At 44.0% G+C, this 18962-nt stretch overlaps 1 protein-coding gene across 1 annotated transcript in view; it reads left to right on the forward strand.

The window, feature by feature from the left end:
• Window positions 1–17979, forward strand: part of Pde11a (phosphodiesterase 11A) — a 343221-nt gene extending 325242 nt beyond the window's left edge. Inside the window, exon 20 of the mRNA XM_028762965.1 lies at window positions 16615–17979. Coding sequence (XP_028618798.1) covers window positions 16615–16770 — 156 coding nt within the window. The 3' untranslated portion in view covers window positions 16771–17979. The remainder of the gene's footprint in view (window positions 1–16614) is intronic.
• The last annotated feature ends 983 nt before the right edge of the window (window positions 17980–18962 follow it).

Here is an 18962-nt window from a genome sequence, read left to right on the forward strand (position 1 = left end):
TGGGGCTTTATTTAGCATTTCTGCTTTTATTTCATGGATGGAATGCAAGAGAAGGTACTCTGGCTGCTCAGAATCTCAGGAGAGTTACAGGCATTCAGTGTCTGGACCAACACCTCCTGAAAGCACAGGGAGCGGTGAGCTGGGAGACTAACTGTAGCATCACAGAGACAGGAGAGTTATTCTCCAGGTGCTTGGCCTGGCATGCCATCAGCTTAGGTCTTGGTGCTACAGGGGGTTTGAACAATTGACATTTTTAGATGGAAAAAGAGAAGCCAAGGAAGAGAGACACACAGAGGAAGAACAAATAGAAAAGAAAAAAGTCCCAAGACAGTCTAAGGGAGGCAGCAGTGCTGTTTTCTCCGTGTCCTTTTCCAAACCTGACCTCCAGGGTCATCAGCTTCATCCCGCTGGCTTTGTACTCATTGCCAGTAGTTCATAGACTGACAGAAAGCAGCCCCAGACTGCTACAGAGTACGTGGTCTATGGTAAAAACTTCCCACATGGCTGTCCTTGTTGCTGTCATGAACAACATTTCTAAATAATGTCATTGTCTCCGCTGGAAAATCAGGTAATAGCCAAACTGCCTGGCTCACAAGATGCAGTGAGGGCAACAAAATTTCCTGAGCACATACTATGTGCTCAGAGTGGCTTTTCATGAGTTACTTGACTCTGTAGGATTCAGTATCAAGTTAGATCATAAGATCTCTCCTTCTCCGGGTGTGAAAACTGAGGCTAGGGTTTCCAAGATGAACCCAAGAAGCCTAAGCCATTGGCAGAGCTTGGCTTCTTCCTGTCCTTGGATCTCAGATTCTTTAACCACTCCACATCACTGATGCCTGAGGCCGTGTGTGCACAAGTGGAAATATTACCACCTCAAAGCCTCTGTAGAGTCACCTACACAGAAGCAGCCATGGCTATGGCATTTAACTGTCTAGAAGCATGTCTGCAGGTCCTCTAGAAGCCAGAGAAACCTAACCCAAGGGGTCTCTATTGGGTGAAACTAGGTTTAGAACCCAAGACTTTGCTCATCAGTTTAGGGCTTATCCCAAAGTCCCCCCACCTGTGTATAAAATTTGAAGCATATCTCAAATTTTTTAAAGGTATTCTCAAGAGATAACACTACAAAAGGAAATCTCGAGCTGGGCATCTTGGCGCTTGCTTGAAGTCCCAACACTTGAAAGGCTGGAGAAGAAGGACAGGACTTTGAAGTTAGCTTAAGCTGCATAGCAAGATCCTGTCCAAAAACAGTGGGGGTTTGAGGGCCAGGGATGATGAGTGAAGCAAATTTCAAACAAGCAGAAAGCTGACTGGACCAGAGTTTGTTTTGAAGGACAGGGCAGTGAGCTGAGATGCCTCCAAGAAACAGGAAATGGAATGAAAAGTCAGCAAACAAGGTAGAAAAGACAGCCCTGAGAGGGCCCGAGAAGCTGGATAGAAGAGCTGAAGGAAGATAAATGGATAATTTAACAGCCATTCAGTTTTTAAGCAAGACAAAGAGCAAGCTACATTGTATCAGAAAAGGAGTAGAAATGATGATGGATGGTCTGCAGGATCGCATCGGCCAGCCCAGGGCAAATCTCAGCAACTAAAGAAGGATTTGGGACTGATAGGGATTGAAGAGTTTTTCAAAATCTATTTACTGGTCAGGCTGGGGACATTGATCGCTTTTCAGAGGAAATGTTGGGGCGCAATGAGGTGGCCAGCCTTTATTTCCGATGTGGACAGGTGAGCCAGAGAAGTGAGCGTGCATACTCAGTGCTGTCGCAGCATACAGGTATTAAAATCATATCTGAAGGAGAGTGGGAAAACACAATTTAATTTGATCTTTATGAAATAAGCATTTGTCTTTTCTATTCTCAGGCTGGAAAGCCTTTTTAACTATTGACTTATTTAATAGTTTTCACATAGCCAAAAATAGCCCTAGTATATTTATTTATTTATTTATTTATTTATTTATTTATTTATTTTATTGTATTGCTGGGGATTAAACATGAGGCCTTATGCATGCTGGGTAATTACTCTGCCACTGAGCTATGTCCCCAGATCCACAGTAGGGTTTAAATATTTTTTTATTGAATAGTTAGCACATGCCTACGTAACACAATTTAAAATGTTTGAAAAACAAAATCAAACAAGGTTCTGCTACCCCCTTGTCTGCCTGCCTCAGTTTCCCTCTCTCTGAGATCAATGACTGTTAACTAGGGTGTGGTGAATAAGAAAGATAGTCTATATAAAGCATGAATACAGTGTCTCAACACAGATTTCAACCCACAGTGCTTGCTTGCTGTTGTACACTCAGGTGAAGGTCAGGATGTTTCCTTCTTTGCTTGTAATCTATGTTGAGCTTGTTTCTGACTTGTAGTCAGAGCTTTAATGACTGTATACTATTAGGTTTTGAAGATAAAAAATTAAGTTATTTAACCAATAGCTAATTATTAGTGGACACTGGTGTTTCCAAAAGTTTGCTGCTGTAAACAGGATACAATTATCCTTACACAGACACCCTTTCAACACTCTGTTGATAGATGAATAGCCAGAAGAAGTGGGGTCACTGGACTTTGAGGTAGATAGTTAGCAGTTTGATAGCTATTGGCAACGCTTGCTCTGTGGAGTTTGAACTATTTTATATTCCCTTCAGTAAGGCCTGACTGCCGCATCACTGTATCCTGCTTGACAAAGGGGGTGTTATCAGGTGTCTTTGATTCTTGTCGGTATTGTGTATGAAAGGAGTGTTGTCAGATGTCTCTAACTCTGGTCAGCATCATGTATGTAAACTGTGTCTCATGGTAGTTTTCACACCATATGTATGATGTAGTTTTAGATTTACTTACGCAAGGGCTGTTGGTTTCTGTAAGGTCTTCTCATGTCCTGCCCTTCTTCCTATTGAGTAGGAACTCACTGGATATTACATCTTTCCTAGATTGTCTTTTCACTTTGTTTATGCTGTACATATATTAATAGATTTTTTTTACCTTTTTTTAGTTTTCTTAGTTTGGTTTTGGACAGAGTCTCACTGCATAGCCTTAGCTGGCCTTGAACTCTCTACATGAACTGTACTATTTGAACTGATAACACTTTATAATAGATTTTAATGTCCAGTCCACCTTCCCCAATAGTCTTCCATGTTTTCTAGGTCTGATTATTTTTCTCCATAAATTTTAAATTCTAGTTCAAAACAAATCTAGTGTGTCCTTTTATTAGAAAACTTACTTTATCTTGAATGGTCTCTCACTAAGAATTAAATTGACATGCCTTCCTAATATTTAAAAGATTGGTGTGCTGCCCACTAGGAAGTGTCTAACCTATTAAAGTTTATGCTTGTATAGAATAAAAACTGCGCTAAGAAACTGCATGTAAGAAAACCATGAAGTATTGTCCCACTGCCCCTTACATACCAACAGCCCTGTATCTTCGCCTAAGAGGAACTTACAACGTGAGAAAAGCCACAATGATCTACCCCCTGCCCGGTGCTACGGTGGGCAGATGAAGCTCTCTCCATGAGCACAGAGGCCAGCTACTGATGCAACACTCTCCATGCAGGTGTGGATAGAGAGATGCAGATGAACTAGACACAGACATGGTGGTAAATGGAAGTCGTTCCCTATTCATCCTTTCATTCTTTCTCTTGACCATCTCACTATCTTCATCATCCTAGAATTAGGAAGAAGGGAATTTCCCTACTATACAGGAAACGACCACTAAAAGAACTGGAGACTTCTGTCCCCGAAGTCCTCTACTTAGAGACAAGGTAGTCCACCTGGACACTTTGGGTCTCAGTCTCCCTATGTCTGGAGCATTTGAGATGCAAAAGCTTGATGACTCCACCCCGAAATATGAGCATTGCTCGCTGCTGAGAGTGAGCGCCTCTTTTAAACTCACATAAATATCCACAACCATACCACACGCACACTCACACACATGCACACTCACATGTGTGCATGCACATGCACTCACATGCACACACACTCACACACACACACACACGCACAGGCACCCATGTGCACTCGGTCATCATCAGATTTGCACTGTGCACACTCATTACTACCTGCAATTAGTCTGACACTTAGGGAAACTTTCAAACACATGCTTTTAAAAAGAGTATATGCTAAGAGCATATTCTAGAATCCATGCTTGGAGGCCCCACAGCACTGTCCTCCAAACATATTCAGACTAAACGTACTATTTGCACCTGTGTTTACAAGACCCTCTGCCACACATACACCCTACACATTATGCTTAGGGTCTCTCGGACTCAAGGCGCATGAGAGAAACATTTTTAAGTAGGAAAATGAATGTCTGCAGCTTACCAAACTCAAATTTTTAATGGTCCCCTTTACACATTGAATTGGGGAGGGGGATGTATCTTATGTATTTCTATAATACATAATATAGAATTATGTATAATTCTATATTATACATAATTCGGGTGGCCTAATTTTATTGAAAAACACTCTGATGTGTAAAAAGGTGGATTATTACCATGTGGCTACATTTTAGTTACATGTCTCAACCACCTCTTCTATGAAGTCCCATCCATCAAATCCTGCAGCTTCTGGGTCACCAGCCATTCCTGCCAAGTCAGGAATCGCCCACACAATGAACATGATTGATGAGCTACCAGACCGCTCTGAAAACCCAGCCACCAGGATAACCCAGGACACTGTCCTAGAGGGGCTCATTAGAGCGGAAGCCACTGTTCTCTGTCCATTCACAGGAGCTGTCCCTTCAGCTTGCCTGTCAATTACTCCTCACAGTCCTGGTTTTATCTTCCCAAAGCAAGGTTGAGTTGAGTTGTAGATAAACAGATTCATTATCTACACCTAAAATTTTTGAGATCATGTTGAGGTGCCCCTTCCTTTTTGAACTAGCCATGCACCAACATCACGGATTCTGACACAAACCCCCTGCAATAGAAAGAATGCGTGTCTGCTGTTGGCCCTGCAATAAGATGGGAAGCAGCTTTTGTGACCAACACACCGGCTAAGTTCCCAGATAAGAAGATACCATAGGCTTGTATCCAAGCAGGACTGGGCTGACCTGCTAACCCTGTTATACATTTAACCACGCCAGCTTAATGTCTGTGAACCTTATTTCCCCCATAGATAGGTCCATGATCTATGTAAACAGACCGGGTAAGACCTGCTCCCTGCATGGTTGTGAGGTTAGAGAAGTGAAGATGCAGTGATCCTGCCTGGAAACCAAGATCCACCCATTGCTCAGTGGTTCATCACCTCCTCTCTAGAATAGCACACAAGGGGCAGTTCCCAGAACAGGCTGTGCCCAAAGACGTGGTTCATTCAGCTAGACACTGTCCAGTTCCCCACCATGCCCAGCTGTGGCACACAGCCTGACATTACAGAAATAGCAATGCTTTAATACTGGAAGTCTAAATTTCTTGCCTCATTAATTCAGAATGTTAATGTCATCGTGACTATCTCTTCCCACAAAGAAATCCCTCGAGCGTATAAAGAAGAGAGCAAAACCATGGGGTCAGGACAGAAACAGAAAGAAAGGGCTTCGTTGTAAACTTTCGCACGCACCAGTAGTCGGCTGCAGCCTTGGAAAGAAAATGATCCCCTTGTAAGTTATCACTGATACTGTAATTAGCCTCCAGGATATTACACATCATACCACGAGCATCATCTTCAGGTATACCTTGGGTTGATGGTGCTCTTAAGACTCAACTGCAGAACTGAATCATGGTTGCTCTGGATTCTAATGAGCCTGGCTGCCTCTGTGCAAAGCATTACCACTGTGGCTTTATCATCTTTACTGTTCTTTGGTAACTATCTCCCATTACTTAGATTTTAAGATCTCCAGTATCACTAACACCACACACACACACACACACACACACACACACACACACTTGGCAATATGTTTTGGTCTCTGTAAACCTCTCACACAGCCAGCTTGTCATTGCTTGGTAGTAACACCACATGCAGAAAAATCATTTTCCAAGATGGTCAAAGCACTCCATCCTGTGTGGTAAACACAGTGTCATATTAAATTCACACAAGGAAGAAATAACTGGCTATAGGGTTTCTTTTCTGGGTTCACCTGGATCATCACCAGGCTAAGTGATTGCCAACAGAAAACTGACCAGCCCCTTTGGGTCCCCTTCCCTAAGAGCTGCAACTGTGCAGTCTCATTAACTCTGCCAGCAGAGGGAGCTGACGTCCTCCTCCAGTGCCTGCTGGGTCCACAAATCAGGACTGGATGAGACTGTAGAACCTAAGAAAACCTGGCCCTCTCTACTGAACAGGCTGGGGCTCAGGGAAAGGGAAGCACATGCTGTTTAGTCTTGACTCTACCCTGAAGTGGGAAGGGCTGCGGGGTGTCAGTACCCATTGCAGTATTTCTACACTGAGCCAGCCACCAGGTCAAAGTTTTGGAGGGAGGCCTAGACAAATTCAAATGAGACCTAGGATGGAAGAGAATAAGGAGCAGAAGTAGGGATGCTCAGCTGGGTTTGAGCAGTGATGGGATTTAGTGGCTCACGTGGTTAGGGAGGTGTAAGAGTCAGGGAATTGGGGGGGGGGGGGTGCAGAGAGACACATCCTCTTCCCCGCTTGCCCTGGAAAAGTTCTAGTTGTTATGATTCTTGAATAACCATGTCTTCCATCTACTGGGGTATGTGCAAGTGATGAGTCAGCTTCTGTGAAGTTTCCCACTACATGGTGGGGGTTACACACTGACCAGTCACCAGCCCTTTGAGAAGAGAGCCTAATCCACCCGTTGTGATGGTTAGCTCTACACATAATTTGGGCCTTGCTAAAGAGTGGTCCTGTGGCTAGATTTGAATGGAACTAAAGGCCCAGCCTCTGAAGTCACAGCTCTGTCTTTATAGCTGTTACTGCACCACAAAGAAAAAGAGGGGGAACGTCCAGGTTAAATCCCACTAGCCTCAGGCACATTCCTAAACAAATCCTTGGGATATCCTGAGGCTAGCCTGGAGGTGGGGGGAGGGGGGCTCATGGAATAGGAAAAGTGGCAGGCCAGTGTTTAGCTTCTACTGTCCAGGAGAGTTCATTCATAACCCACTGCTATCCCTCCCTCCCTCCCTCCCTCCCTTTCTTCTCTGAGGGAGATCAGTTTGTTCAAGGACCAAGCCGACTGCCACCTTCACAGCCAGTCAGAAAACAGAGACCTAACATCATTTATATTCCGATACTAGTACCAGATAAAAATCACCTAGACTAGCCAATTCTGGGCTGCTATGCTATGGCGCCCACACAGCTGTGAAGGGACCTAGACCCTCTTTATCTTTTTTATTTAGCACGTGGCTGCCTTGTTAAAGTTTGCCTCACCATCACAAGATAGCCACTGCAGCTCCAGCCATTAAATTGAAATTCCACCACAGCTAAAAGGGGAGAGAAAGCACCTCCCGGCTGAGCATGGTTCTTTTAAGCACTGTGCCTGAAATCCTGCTGTAAGAATTCTGCTTACATTTCACCAGCCGTTGATAAGTTCAAGGAAAGCTAAACTGCATGCCAGACAGGCAGCTTGCAAACTCTGCTACAAATGCCACAGTGTCAACAGAATAAATGAAGGTGTCCCCATATAGGGCAAAGGTTATAAGGCCAGAGACTCTTAACCCCTTCGCTGTGGCCAAAGAAGGACAAACAGTATAAATAGCTCACACCCCCGGCTGTCATGAGAGTCAGGGCCTCTGCAAAGCCGTCTTCTCATTTCCACCCTGTTCCCATTCCCACGTGTCAGCTCTATAGCTTGACAACCTTTCCACCCTGTTCAGGATTTGCAGGGTGGCTTGTTTTCTTCTGCTGACTTTCCTCACATGAATCTGAAACCACTGCAGGATTGGTGCTTGTTAAGGACATTTGTGGGGAAATTATATTTTTTAGTATGGACAAACAAGACCTGCCTAGAAATTCATTTTTCTTTTCTTAACTCTCATTTCAGGATTGCCCCATACAAAATTTTATACCAACATCACAAGTGTGATAACTGGTGACTATATACCAACACCACAAGTGTGATAACTGGTGACTATATGCCAACACCACAAGTGTGATAACTGGTGACTATATACCAACACCACAAGTGTGATAACTGGTGACTATATGCCAACACCACAAGTGTGATAACTGGTGACTATATGCCAACATCACAAGTGTGATAACTGGTGACTATATACCAACACCACAAGTGTGATAACTGGCGACTATATACCAACACCACAAGTGTGATAACTGGTGACTATATACCAACACCACAAGTGTGATAACTGGTGACTATATACCAACACCACAAGTGTGATAACTGGTGACTATATACCAACACCACAAGTGTGATAACTGGTGACTAGTGTACACTCTGGATTCAAAAACCCACGTTCAAATCAATACTGTCTTCTCCAGGCAAATTATGTAACAATTCTCTGCCCGGGATTTTTGGCTTTTGTTTTTAGTTTTTGTTTGGTTGGTTCTGTTCTGCTTAGTTTGTTTTTTGGTATTGTTCATAAAATGGATGAATAAAGACACAACTCTTGCTGGTTGCATCAAGGACTTAATAAGGAAAAATTATTTTGAAGCATGGATACAGGACCTGACGGACTTACATGTGTAAATATTTATTCTTTATTTCCAAGCTTCTGAGAATTACACAAATAGATGCTCTAAAGCTACCTACCACTAGCGTGGAAACACTTCTTTTAAGAAGTCTGGGCTTGCTTCTGAGTTCACCGTTATCGCTTGATTATTTGTTTTCCCAAGTACGGTTTAAAAACTGCTGGGAGCCTCATATGGTAGTTAATACATTATCTTAAGCAATTTAATGCAAATTAATTTTTACACAACCTTGAGTTTCAAAAGCCATTGGTCTGGAGAGGGAAAGAGTGGGGTTTAGGAGGCTGTTTGCTCTCTCCATCTGGACCCTGGAGCGGCCCCATCTGCTCTCATGGGTCCCACCAGCTCTCAGCAGCTCCCCTGCCAAACAGCATGTGGAGCCTTTAAACTCAACAGCATGCTTGAGTGCCGGGAAAGACGGATGCTTCAAGTTTTCTAAGGAACGTGGGGGGATTACTACGGCATTTCGGCATTGTGTTTTTGAACTGTCACCCAAGTCAGACATCATGTTTCTAGTTAGTTTTTATCTGAGTTTCCTTCTCTCTTGGGATTTCAAGTCTCACCCTCTGATAGGATTTCTCGGGGTTTGTGTGAGCGCTTTGGACTTGTTCTACTGAGTATTTCAGTACATGACGGGAAGCACTATACATTCAGGAGGGAACAGCAAGCTTGGGCCTGTAAGGGCCAGTTGGACTGGAGCAAAGGGAAGGCAGGAGACTAGTAAGGATGCTGTCACAGAATTCAGGTGGAGGAGTGTGATAGCCTGAAGGGGCAACTGTAGCATCAGCATCAGCATCAGACACAAGTGCGGAGACCCTGTGGAAGGGGGTGACTAAGGCATGGGAGTGAAGAGGGCAGTGCTGTGAATTCCAGAGAGGTATCGTTGCACGGATGACAAGGCTTGGCTCCTGGGAGAGCGGGCCTGTGAACAGACAGTAGTCTGAAGGACTGGGATGAGTTCAGCTATGCCTGGTCAAGTCACTGTGTCTCCTCCAGCCATGACAGTACGTGGGAGAGGAGGAGCTTGGATGTGACTCATGGCAGCAACGTGGCATGGCCAATCTGGGGCTGTTATCTGTTAACTCGTCAATAACCTTGCCTTTCGGAACTTAGAAGTGCAGCACTTCACTAATTTTGTAATCGAAGACCTGCTAGCACACTTGGCTGCTTCATTCTGAAGTCACATACAGTAAATAGAAACCTCTCAACATCACTCTTGCTCCCGTGACTCATCAGTCATGTGATTCTGAGAGACTCTGAAGGCCCCCGCAGCTGACACACCCCTTGCCCCTTCTGCTGGAAGTCTGGGCCACTATGTCTGCCACACGTAGTGTCTGTGCTTTTCCATTTCAAAATGCCAGGCCCCAGAGAACCCCTGACATTTCACTCAGAAAGGGGACAACCATGGTGATAGAAAGGTACTAGAGGACTTGCCTGAAATGAGCACCAACTCCATCCGTCCATGTTATCAAAACCCAAAGAGGCAGAGATGCAGCCTTGCCTAGCATACCCCAGGGTCAGCCCTGGGCAATTAAAGAGGGGGGGCATTTCAAAGAGTACTCTGAATGCCTTCTGTTCCCTAAACTCTCTCTGAGTTTCTAATATTTCTCTTTTATAAAATACTGGTAAGAAAAGGCAGAAAGTGCTAAGTCATATTTCTAGCAATTTGGAGCTATAATTCAACAACAATAATCTCTATCCATCAAAATGAATATCTGGCTCAGATAGCTTCATCAGATATTATTAAAGTATTGATGATCTGTTTGGACACATTCAGGTTCAAAGCCCAGTCTGGTGTGAATTTGGTTTCTCTTGTGCCCTTACAACCGCCATCAGGCAGATGGGTTGTCGCTGTCTCTTTGAGCAAGCCAGGCTCTTACTTACTCTTCTGTCCCACATGTTGATGTCTTGATCCCAGAAGTGACTGTGGTCAATGGTGGATGTACACCATGCCCAGTGGTAGCATGTGTGGATCATGACTAAGGGAACACGAGGCCAAACTCCAGCTGTTAGCAGCTCAATGAGCTGAAGGAAACATGGTCTCAGGAATGATATCACTGAGAGAGCTCTGGGCTCATCAGGAGGTGGGGGAGGGGTGTCTAGGTTTGTTTGTATGGCTAGATTGGGTAGCAGGTCAGAACGTGGCAACCTCAGTTTTAGCCACTCTTAGGTTAAGGATAGGAAGCCTTAACCAGTCACTGGTCTATAACAGGGAGAGAGGAAAGGCCATTACTTCCTGAGGTCGACGTAATAGGGATTAGAGATTTACAGCTAAATAAATATAAAGCAGAAAGGCTCGGCTTCTATTCTGTGCAGAGCTCATGGAGTGGCACAGCCAACTGTCAGTCTCCCATTACTATAGCAAAGCACCGGCCATGTGGCAAGGAGGGCATGTAGACGGAACACAGCTATCTGGTCATAATGTGTCCACGGTCAGGAAGCAAAGAGCTCAGCTCTGCAACAGAACAAACCCTTCTGTATCTAAGCTGCTTCTTTCACATATTTTGTTGTTGCAATGACAAAAGTGACAAAAGTAACTGACATGCACATAAAATCCACAATGTCTAATATCTGCCCCAGAATTACCAGGCATTCAAAGACACAAGAAAATTCTGGTGCATAAAAATGAGAAGACTCACTCAATGCACTTTCAAAAGAAGAAAAAAAATATTTTTAAAAGCTTGCAGTTATGGAGACTCCAGCCTGTGAGTAAATGGACCATTGCCTTGGGTTTCTAACAGGGATGCCAGACAGAATATACGGCCGAGCAAACCCGGGCTGAAAACACTCAGGTTGGCATCCACAGTGCATCCCAGATAGACTTGTATTTCCAGTTCTCCTTGGCCTGTAACAAGAATGTCCCTTACCCAACAGCAGCTGCATCCTGCAGTGGGTCAGGACACCTTGCCATGGGAAAGCCTTGGTTCTCATTCCAACCACTGATTCAGACCACATAACCCTTCCATTCTTCACCCAGAGCATCAGCAGCTACCTGTGGTCATGAGCTTCTCATAGCGCACAACTTGCATTCATTGTCCACTTCAGTGAGTTTCTGATAGCTGGTAGCCGGAAAGGGGATCGTCTACTTCCTCTGCACAAGGTCAACCATCTAGGAGACTGACTCCACACAAAAATGGGGTGAGGGATCACATCTTTAAAGTACTAAAAATAAAATACAAAAGATTTTCAGTGTGGAAACTGTAATTGGAGAGATTGTTGGAACACTTTGATTCTGCAAACACAGGAGAGATAGGAGAGAAGGCCGAGCATGGTGAGAATGGTCAACGGGGACTAGTTGTCCAGGGAGGGAGCTGCCACACAGTATTTGAAACCGGCAAGACTTCAATGAAACCCCAGCTCAGTCCCTCACTATATGATGACAGGCAAGTCATTTGACCTTGTTGAACTGCAATTTCCTTACCTATAAAAAGAGACCCACCACGTAGAACCGCCATGATGTTTCTGTGAGGTAATGGTACCGGATCCTACCCCTGTCCTAATGCAGTGAATGTTCATTATATAAATTCTCTTCATCTCTTTTTCTTAAATGTCAGAAATGGGAAAAGGGGGACATCATTTGGCCAAAGAAAGGTAACCTCCCTCCTCTGCTAGCAAAGATGCTACTATATGTGTGGGCTCATACCACGTGGTGAGAAAGCTTGGTTCAGTTAAGCACTGTGGCTCATGGTTCCGCTGAGTCTGCAGACACCTCGAAATACGTATATTTTTCAAAGATAAAGATACTTTGGGTTACCACAACTTGGGTTATAGGGAGTACTGTTACCAGCTTCTAGGGTGTCCTAAATGTACAGCCACCACAGAAAACATTTATCTGACCCACAGTATCAGTAGTACTGAGGTAGAGACACTGTCAACTTCTTTCATTATCCACTGAGTTGATGTGAACAAGCCTTTCATTTAGGTTTTGCTTTTTCTTCATTACAAACTAACAGTAACACGAATAATAATAGCAATATGGACCTCATGAGGTTCTTGAGAAAGTTAGCCATCAGCGTGGCTGAAACAGCACAGTCTGGCACTACATAAGCATCCCATAACACGTGGTAATAACAGCAGAAACCCGTGAGATGAACAGAGAGGCCAAACCAGATGCATGTAAGGGACCAAGAGCATGAATCAGCTGCAGAAGATCTCAATGGAGTCATTGGCCAGGTAGAGAGTTTCTTTCAGGGACTGGGCTTGGGGGAGGGATCAGAAACATTCTAAAGCAGTGTGTTGCGATGCTGGGGAGAGATGTCCAAGTGCCAGATCTGGGTATTCTTCTTAGCTTTATCCACTCTCTCTCTTTTCAAGGCCTTGAGACTATATTTCCATTCTCTTGTTAGCACGCTTAGTAGAAGGCTCTTGCTCTGTATCTTAGACACTGTTTATATGTATCAATTTAGCAGATACATCTATCAAAATGCAAATTTACATACCATTTGACCTAGAAATGCTAATTCTATCCTTTGACCTTCTGCTACAAAATGGCTTCTTCATCTACAAAATGGCTATATACAGGATATCCTTGAATGGTCAAATATAAACAGGACTAATTTCCATTAACAACAGAGAACTGGTTTGACATCTGTGGAACACTAGTAGCTGTAAAAAATAATCTCACTTTTAATTTACACAGGTAAAAATGATTCTTGAGGGCCACACCAACAGCTGCTCATACCTATTGTCTTTTCGGGTTGGGGCAATGTAGAAGGAGACTTTACACTATACATTTTGTCCCCTTATGTATCCCTTGAACTATGTGAATGTTATTTATTGAAATATTAATAAAATATTGTGCTAGTCACAAGAGAGCTCAACAATAGAGTATGACTTTCCAAGCCAAGAAGGGGGAGTTCTACAGCCACCCAGATGGCTCTGTGTAAGGTACGTCCCCTTGTACAAAAAGTATTCCAGGTACTTGGATGAGTCAAGAGAGTGCTAGTGGTGTCCAACTTTTGGGTCCAATTGAGTTTCACAGGATCAACACCAGAGTCATGAGTCCCACATTGCTCTTCAGGAATCTGGTCAAACCCCTGGGAATAAGTTACAGAGCCATAGACTTGAGCTCAGAGCAGGAAACACTAGTCTAAAGCCAGAAGGGTTTTAGAACTCCTTGGGAGGCAGTGTGCCCATTGTTCCTGGGGGCATTTAAATGCTGGCTAAATGGCCATGCACAAGAATGCCACCAAGAAGCTGGGCACCCTGTGGCTGATGAGTCCCTCAGCGGTGACAGTGGGTACTCTTCCTCTCTCTCTCTTTCCATGAGGAGGGATTCACTTTCACAGAGCCATCAGGGATTACCTACTGGTGGCCAGCCTTCGAGAACATCCACATCTTTGTATGTGTTAGAAGCCGTTCTCTTGCCCACAGCACCTGACTAGTAGTCGCCATGAACCATGGGGCTTGGGTTTGCAGATATGCCTCTTTTCACATATTCCCACCTCTGATTTGGACCACATAGCCCTTCCATTCTTCACCCAGAGCATCAGCAGCTGCTTCTCTGATCCTGTGTTTCTCATAGAAAGCACAAAGCTTGCATTCTTTGTGTACTTGAATGAGTCTCTGGCAGCTGGTGGCTGGGAAGGGGATAGTCTACTTCTGTTCTTTACGGATACTTTACAGACACAGATACACTAATTCCTTGCCCTGCGGCCAACTGCATTTATGTACAAACTTATAACATCCGGGCAGTTCCTCAAGATGGGGAATTTTGCTACCTTTGTCCAGAACAAATGCTTGTCCTAAGAAAAATGATTCTTCCTCTGCTAATACTATCTCTGGAGAAAACAAAGAAAAGGAGGGAATTTTGAGAAATCAGTATTTCTCTCCCTAACCCCCACCTTGGTGTTTTATTCCACACAAAGGAAGCAAGAGAAAAAAAGAAAAGAAGAAAGATATAGGGGAAAGCTATTTGGGGTAAAGCCAAACAAACTTAAATGCTTTAAAGAATAGATTGGTGGAGTAACTCGAATCATGGGCAGGTGCTAGGAGTGTAATTTAGTAAATGCTCGGGAAGCTGCCAAAGAAGAGAAAAATGTGTTGCTTCTGAGATCATTTCCCAGCAGCTCCATAAAAGAAAACTGATTACAGGAATTTAATAAGTAAAACAGAGCCAGAAATAGTGTGATCAAATGAGTTTTTAATTACATTTCGGCAGAAAAAAAAATTCCAATTCATGCTCCTGGGATTTAAAAAAAAATAATTTCTAGAGAAATGCTTTTGTAGCAGGGAAATAACATATACACTGATTTCCATAGGAATTACAGTAGTCAGTGTAATTAAAAGGCCTGATCAGAGTAAAGAGGGGCCAGTGCCAAGGCATGCTAAATAATACCATGGCAGCCACTGCTACCTCACACTGCTGTCAAAAATAAATAAACCGACAAACAAACACTAAGCACTGAGCAGAATTTGGGCATCTGCATTTTTCTCCTGGAAATAAAGGGAATTTTTGATCCCTGGGTTATTATGTTGCTTTGCTCTTTTCATATATGAAATAAATGGTACATCTGATTTTAAATGAGATGTTTCTAGTCAGTTCGACAAAGATCACTAAAGATCACTGGAATGAACGCGCGCGCACGCGCACACACACACACACACAAACACACACACACAGAGAGAGGTAGGATGGAGGAAGGTTGAGAATAAATAGTACAGGCCATCAATAGGAAGAGAAGAATTACCTCAAGCAGCAGGAGTCTCACTATTTACTCAGACATGTTTAGAGGAATCTGCAAGGTTTATTGACAGGTGTTTTGCTTAGGGGAAGGACATCCTGCTGTCTCTAAGATGTTTACTGATGCTTAGCCTGAGATATCTCAATGGGTTCTAACCCCAGTTCCTAGGTGAGATTCTCAGCCCACCCCATGGTATCTCTGGTAGACTGATTCAAAACCTGCTGAAGGCTCAGCAGCATCCAATTCAAATGAGACAACCTACAGTCAGGAGTTCAGTGCCAGGGGCCATCCAGGGCTTCTGAGGCCAGAAGTCACTCAAACCACTTGGAAGCAGGGACCCCCCTTCTCTTAAAAAGGAAAATTTAAATGCAAAAGGAAGTATTTACAAGAATCTGTGGATCTTGTGCAGTTAAGGACCCTGCAGCACCAGTTTCACAAGTCTGGTGATCCGTCTGTCCCGTAGGGCACTCCTCACATCGTCTCTCGCCCCAGGCCTCTCCATCCCTCTCTTCCATGCCCTGACCCCTTCACAGCATACCTGTTTCCATACATGTTACTAGAGTGCGAAGAGATATTTGAGTTAGAAGGAATCTAAGGGTTTTTTAACATGTGAAGTTAGGAACATCAAGAAAGTTAAGTAGAAGGGTTTTCAGTCAAGCCAACCAGCTATGAGAAGAACAGGTCTGTGGGAGAGCAACAGAGTCCTATCAGCAGGCTCCCATGAAGACCCTTCCTCTCCCACACACACTCAGGGAGCTGTGACCCATTCACATCACTTAGAGCTGCATCACTCCATGTTATTATGTTATGTTCAGCACGACCACCGCACATTTTGCTTTTGGAGGAAAGCGAGTCCTTCTTGTCTTGGGAATTCACCTGATCTTTTATTTATTGGGGAAAATTCACCTGGGCATCTGAGGCAGAGTCGTTTTAAGTTTTGTTTGGTTGGTATTTTTTGTTTGTTTGTCTTTGTTTTAAGTTCCCGGCCTGATAGACTAACAGGCAGATCTCTCTCCGGGCGGGCAAAGACGTGCATGTTAATAGATACAGGTGAGCCGCATTTTGTCTTGTTTTGTTTGATGTGCTGGTAGACTCAAAAAGTGACTACAAGGCCACTCCTCTCTTGAGTATTACCCAGCCCTCTTGTCTCCTTCATTCTCTGCGTGGGAGCTATGAATACAACACAACAGTGTTGGATGCCTGCATATTCTTGGCAATAGTCCCTGTTTACCAAATTAATCATTTCCCTTCATAGAACTGGTTTCCACCCCCTTTTAAACAGAAGGAAGAAGACCATACACATTCATGACCGGGTTTCTCTCTCTGTTTCCTGTTTGTTTTAGGCCTTGGTGAAGGTCAATGCAAAACTGAAACCGATGCTGGATTCAGTGGCTGCCAACCGAAGGAAGTGGGAAGAGTTGCACCAAAAAAGACTGCAGGTCTCTGCTGCCTCCCCAGTCCCTGCCAGTCTTGTGGTAGCTGGGGAGGACAGACTGTAAACCACCCAGAGCCAGAGCCACTGTGCCACCCTATGGCCCGGAGGGTCCTCTGCATCCTGAAATATCTCCTTTGGTTGAACCACATCATTCTGTTCATTCAACTTGGACAGTCCTAAAGCTTTGACTATATCAGAAAGCACACAAGAACGTGTGCTTGGCAGCAGAAGAACAGAGGATGAAGGATGGAGGGGGACAGAGAATATGACCCTCAACTTTCTGTCCTGAATACATACTGCTGGATTTGGATCCGTGAACCTGAAGGCCATCAGCCCCACTCCTGCTTAGCTGAAAGGATACCCACCGTGGTAAAAGTGTCACTGTGGCTGCTTCCTGTATGGCACTTTTCTGTTCTGAGCACTTCCTTTCTTTGCAGCCTCTCCTGAAGCAGGCTTTCACTCCAGACCGTCCCAAGAATATAGATGTTTTATTTCTGATCTTACTGCTTTAGTGATGCCAGACCCTTGGTCTCATTGCATACTGGATAAACTTTCTCACCTTATTAGCACCAGGTAACCCCAATCTTGATTCCCACAGTAAGTGTGTTTGTCTAATTGGTGTTACACAGGATCTGTAACTCTGCAGTGAGATAGATCATGGTTCAGTTTTTTAATTCAGCCTTTGTTGTAAACAAAGTCTTTTTCTAGGAGGAACAGATTCATAATTTTATTAAAGCAAAGGTGAAAGGGAATCTAAGGCAGCATGTACCACAAGTGACATGTGTGAACACCAGAATGCTTCCAACAGTGAAAGATAGTTCACAGGTGCAGAGGAGCCCTGTGACCAAGCATGGGCTAGCTTGAAGTGAAGGGGATGAAGGTTTAAAGATAAAACTTAAGGAACCATGATTTTACATCCTTACATATAAAAAAGAATATTCTAGAAAGGCCAGGAAAAACCACCTGTACAACCTATATTTGCTAGGAGGTCTGGTCTATAACACATGAAAATAAACAGTTTAAAGTAGATACAGTCACTAGACAGCTGTCTTGATGCCCTGTTCACCTGAGACACCAAAGACAGGGTCTGTCTTATCCAAAGAACACTGGGATTTCGAGCTCTCACTTTGCATCATTAGCTGAGAGAGTTTGGACTAGACTTCTCTGTTTCCCAAAGTGTCGAGTGAGATTACACTAGGGATTTATTTGCAGAAATCCTAGCATTAAAATCCTTTGTCTAAATAAACTTTCAAGGATTTCCCCAGGGCACAAGATAGCTGGAATCTGAAACTTTCTGTGTGAAGCAGGTCTTGGTTATCCAGAGCCCAGACAAACATCTCTCTGTTCACATACATGGTGCTCCTCAGAGAGAGTCAGAGAAGCAGAAAATCCCTGGGGGATGTAAAACCTTAGAATCAACCCGGCTCTGAACAATCGAATACTTAACGAAATTTTTTTCTCGACTTACAAAACATTTTTTCTTCCTTTTACTCATCAGTATCAGTTTTAACTTTACTCAAATCCGAAAGAAATAGGGGTAGAGTTTCACAGGTCGCTGCCTTCTGGGGTGGAGTTTCACTGGGTCGCTGCCTTCTGGGTATTCAGGAGATGTCCGAAGATGGGGGAGAGTGTGACAGGAGAGGTGTGAGCTGAAAATCATCCAAGGAAGGCAGCTTTGTATGGCAAGAAACAATAAAATTATAGACCACGCAAAGGGTGAGGCTAGAAAAGGAGACTAGAGAGAAGACTGCAGGAGAAATAAGAGCAGAGGCGGATGGTTAAGACAAACGACTAAGGAGAGGTGAAAGTCAATCCAAACAAAGAAAAATCATTGCACTTTCATAAGAGAAAAAAAAGAGAGAGAGAGAGAGGGTACACAACCATGTCATCAAGGAAAGAGAGACAATTACACAGGGAGGGGCTTGACAAAGGAGAGAAGAAAGAGGCGGGTGCACCAAGAAACAATGTTGCTAGGTGCCCTTTACAGCTGCGTCTGCAGGGAAGACTGGAGAGACTAGAGGGGGAAGTGAGCCCAGAAAAGAAAAAAAGAAAAAAGAAAAGCCTCCAAGCCTCCGCAGAGCAGGTAAGAGGAGGCTGTTCAGATTTATGGATTTTATTAAGCCAGTTTTCTGAATCACTCTGCTATAAAGGAAAATAGCTTCTGCAGAGCTCTCTCCCCTCCTTCAGGTGAGGAACAAAGGATGGGCGGAGCTAAAAACAGCTAGGTCGGTTGCACAATGTCTGCAAGATCATTGT

This window comes from Grammomys surdaster, unplaced genomic scaffold, assembly GCF_004785775.1.
Source record: "Grammomys surdaster isolate TR1022 unplaced genomic scaffold, NIH_TR_1.0 136, whole genome shotgun sequence".
Lineage (NCBI taxonomy): Eukaryota > Metazoa > Chordata > Mammalia > Rodentia > Muridae > Grammomys > Grammomys surdaster.